The 4,266-nt window shown below is 66.9% G+C and overlaps 1 protein-coding gene across 1 annotated transcript; it reads left to right on the forward strand.

Annotated features, from left to right (window-relative positions):
• Window positions 1-3,259, forward strand: PFL1_00382 (uncharacterized protein; the record flags this gene model as incomplete). The annotated part of the gene is made up of 3 exons (XM_007877878.1): window positions 1-747; window positions 841-1,407; window positions 1,877-3,259. 3 exons carry the CDS (start codon window positions 1-3, stop codon window positions 3,257-3,259), a joined length of 2,697 nt encoding a protein of 898 aa, XP_007876069.1.
• Between the last annotated feature and the right edge of the window lie 1,007 nt (window positions 3,260-4,266).

Here is a 4,266-nt window from a genome sequence, read left to right on the forward strand (position 1 = left end):
ATGTCCGACCCGACCGCCTCCGACTTCAGCCAGATGGGCGAGCTCAGGCTCCACGTCTGGGGCTCAAATCTGCCCTCGCTCCCCACCCTCGACCCCACCTGCCTCTACGCCGCCTCGATGCTCCAGCACTCGTTCAGCCTCCGCAGATCCGACTCGGCCTTTCAGCTCAAGCTCGTCTCGGCGCTGCCCTCGACGCCCTCGGTGCCCTTGCTCGAGGTCGTCTCGCCCTCGGGCCAGGTACAGGTCCTCGACAGCATCGACGCCGTCCGACGCTTTTGCGTCCAAGAGGCCGGCCTCGACTCGGCCATCGAGGGCCTCGAGAGCACCTCGGCCAGCTCGGCAGACCACGCCGCCAAGGTGGCCAGGGCCGTCGCCCTCCATGCCCTCCTCGACGACGAGCTGCTCGACATCACCCTCCACTCGCTCTTCTCGTTCCCCGACAACTATCGTACCGTCACCTTCCCCGCCTACGCCAGCGTCGGAAAGCGCGATCCGGGCAGGGCCGCCGTTTCCTCCTACCTCACCCTCAACCCGTCCTCGAGCATCCCGGGCCGCCTCCGCAACCTCGTCGAGGCGCGGCTGTCCAACCCCGCCGTCGGTCTGTGGGGCGTGGGCGGGCGCGAGGGTGCAGCGCAGCGCAAGGAGATCGACGAGATGACCAGGAAGGCCAACATCCTGCCGCAGGGCAAAAAGGGCCTCGACGAGCAAATGAAGGACAAAGTCCGGGACGAGTACGAGCGCGGCAAAGTGAGTAGCATCGAACGTCGGCCCCACACAGCGAGAGACGCCGTCGACGCTGACCTAGAGAGCACCACGACCGCGCCCGCCGAACCGCCTCAGCTTGTCAACAAGGCCAAGCAGATCCTCGACATCTTTGCGGCGGCGCTCGACCAGGATCGCTGGCTCCTCGGCTCCTCGGCACCGACCGCGCTCGATCTCCACCTCTACGCCTACCTCGACCCGCTCATCTCGTGCCGACCGGAGCTGCCGACCGACACCATCCCTGTCCTGCTTCGCCAGGACTACCCAACTCTCGTCTCGCATGCGGTCAACGTCCGGCAGCAGCTCTGCCCGGAGGGCGACCGGACCATGGCGCCAATGTGGCTCTCGGCATCCGAGGCGGCGCGCAGCGGCCCTGGTGCTTCCGGAACCTCGTCATCCAGCTGGTCGCTCGGCAGCCTCTTTGGCTTCGGCGCCACCGACAACGCATCCAAGGCAAGTGTTCCCCTGTCCTCGTCGCCCGGGACGGCCGCAGGCAGCGCGAGGAGCAGCGATCTGCGGTCCAAGCCGTCGTCGTCAGGCAAGCCGGCGCTCAGCAGAGAGGAGAGGCGGCTGCGCATGGGCAGGGCCATCTGGATCTGCACCGCCCTCCTCGGCCTCGTCGGCTTCACCTTTGCCACCGGCATCGTGAGTATCGAGTGGAGGGACGCCGACGCGGAGGAAGCGGAGGGAGATGATGGCGAGAGCGAGCCAGGAGCGCGGCCGCTGGCGCCCGGCGCCGGGCATGGTGCGAAGGCCGACGACCCTTCAGAGGACGACGACGAGGAGGACAATGACGAGGAGGATGGGGACGAAGATGACGAGGACGACGAGGGCGAGGACGGGTGGCGTGTCGCGGGCGAAGACGACGACGATGAAGACGACGACGACGACGAGCTGGACGAGGTGTGGGATGGCGACGACGACGACGACGAATGACGGGCTGTACTCGTAGACGTCCCCGGGGCAAGGTCGTTGCGTTGCAATGGGACCGAGCGGTGGCGCGGTACCAGCTGCGCCTCTGTTCTTGCACAGCGCCGTCGTCTGCAAGGTCGGGAATGTTGACGTCCAGCTGCTCTCGCTCCTTTCTCCCATCCTCTGCCTCTGTCGACTGCAGGATCGCGGCCAGTGCGCCTCTTCCACGCCGCCGGGTCTCGCCGGCGCGAGTGCGACCTCCCGCTGGCCAGAGGAGACGACGTGTCCGCGCGTCCGCCACATTGTGACGGGCACGTTCAATACCGAGGCGCTGTACGTGCTCGGGTACGACATCCTCGACTCTTCGCTGCGCATCGAGCAGCGGATCGACGCCGAGGGGCCGCACCAGTTCCTCGCCCTCGGACGGACCGAGTCGGGCGGCAAGACAATCTACGCCACGACGTGGGCAAAGAGGAAGAGCCTGAGCGCCTGGAGCGTCGTCGGCGGCGGTGCCGGCAGCGGCGGCAGCGGCCAAGTGGGGCTGCGACACATCAACACCGTCGACATCACTGCCACCTCGTCGTACGTGCACGTCCAGCCGCCGCCGTATGCCTCGTTGACGGCGCCTTCGTACTGCCTGGCGCCGGGGCCTTCGCGCCACCTCTACTCGGCGGGCGGACCGACGGGGGAGCTGCACGCCCTCGACGGCGCGACGGGTGCGATCCTCGACAAGCGGCAGGAGTACGTCTACCTCGTCGGCGGCGAGGCGGCGCTGGCGGGCGCCGACAAGACGCGCAAGGCGCTGCGGTACGGCGCGCACAACCTCGACTTTGGGCCGCACCGCCTCGCCTACGTCGCCGACCTCGGGCGCAACGCCATCCTCGTCTACACCTACGACGACGAGGAAGCGGGTACGCTCCGGCTCGTCGAGCAGGTGCAGAGCCCGAGGGAGGGCGACGGCCCGCGCCACGTCGTGCCCTCGCCCGATGGGCACTGGTTCTTTTCCGTGACGGAGCACACGTCGTACGTCGACGTCTTCCGGATCCGCGCCGGCTCGCTCGACGGCGACGCGCGGGCAGGGTTGCAGGTCGAGTACGTCGAGTCGCTCGACATCCTGCCGCCGGGCCGGGAGCGCCACGACTTCCGCGGCGATACCGTGCGGATCTCGCCCGACGGCCGTGCGCTGCTGGCCTCGACGCGGGGCATGACGGCGTCGACGCGCGGTTTCGTGACGGCGTGGCGCCTCGACCTCTCCTCGCCCACGGCCCGCTCCCCCATCGTCGACGCCGACAGGGCGCTGGATCGATACGAGACGAGGACGTCGGGCGGCAAGGCCAACGCCATCGAGTGGGCGCCCCGGTACCCGCTGGTGCGGCCGGACCTCGGCAGCGCAGCCGAGGCCGAGGCCGAGGCGGGGGAGGGCGAGACAAAGGACCTCGTCATCCTCACCGACGACCTCGAGGGGTGGGTGGTGGTGCTCGAGTGGGACGGCAGCCGGCTCGTGGAAAAGGCCGACGTCAAGCTGCCGGGTCGCGCAGAGGACGGCGCAGACGAGGGCGCCAGCCACGCCATCTGGATCGACTGAAAGCGTCGAGGTCACGAGGCTGGAGGGCGGGCAGCGACAGCTATGCCCTCCCTCTTCATCGGTAGCAGGTCAAAATGCAGATCGCGCGCCCCTCTCGGGGTGCCTGTCCACCGTAGCAGAGCCGTGATGGCTCGTTACTCCCTTTTCACGTCGTGCGTCGTCGAGCTCGGGTGCCGGCTGCGGCGAGAGCCGGAATGGCGCCGCAGGTGCCGGTGTCAGATAATGATACACGATTTCATCCGCATGTCGGTGATGCGACTACGAGACTGGCCGGCTGGTCGCCTGGTCAGAGCTAGCGACACGAGAGCAGGCGTCATGGCTCCCAAAAGCAAGAACAGAGGGCCGGGAGTGGTTGTGCGTGTTTGGTGTCGGTCTCGATTCCGATCGGTCGATGGATGGGTCGGGTCGATTGGCTATGTGAGAGAAAAGTTCGCAGAGAGGCTGTCGGGATGCGCGCGTGCAAGAGCGAGGTGGTGTGCTTGTGTGCGTGACCTGCAGAGGGAAAATACTGCCGAGGATGGACGGAATGATGCTGGACTGGACTGAGGCGGGAGACAGAGATGAAGTGTGCGAGGCGGACCTGGGGAGGAGGAGGAGAGTGGACCTCGATATCCGCCGCGTGCCGCTTGCTCCAGTGCTCGGGTGAGGCGGCGGCTAACGGCGGCGGTGGGACAGGTGGCTGAACGTATCCCCTGGGCGAGGCGAGGCAGAGCTAAGCGTGCTCCTTTGTGCAATGGACATGAAGTAGTAGAAACCCAAAATGGATAACGAGAGCCAGAGGCGAGAGGCGAGAGCGAGAGAGAGCCGAGTCGAGCCGAGTCGAGTCGAGAAGCGGAGAGCGTGGCCCGGAAAGATGGAATCCCCTGCGTGAACCCGATGCGTGTATAAGTTGGTTGACGAGAGATCCCTTTGCTGAATGTGAACGACCCGAAGAGTTCTGAGAGAGAGGCCGGAAAGAGTCGAGGAGAGTCGAGCGAGAGAGAGAGAGAGAGAGAGAGAGAGAGAGG

The sequence above is a fragment of the Pseudozyma flocculosa genome, assembly GCF_000417875.1.
Source record: "Pseudozyma flocculosa PF-1 unplaced genomic scaffold scaffold00001, whole genome shotgun sequence".
NCBI lineage: Eukaryota > Fungi > Basidiomycota > Ustilaginomycetes > Ustilaginales > Ustilaginaceae > Pseudozyma > Pseudozyma flocculosa.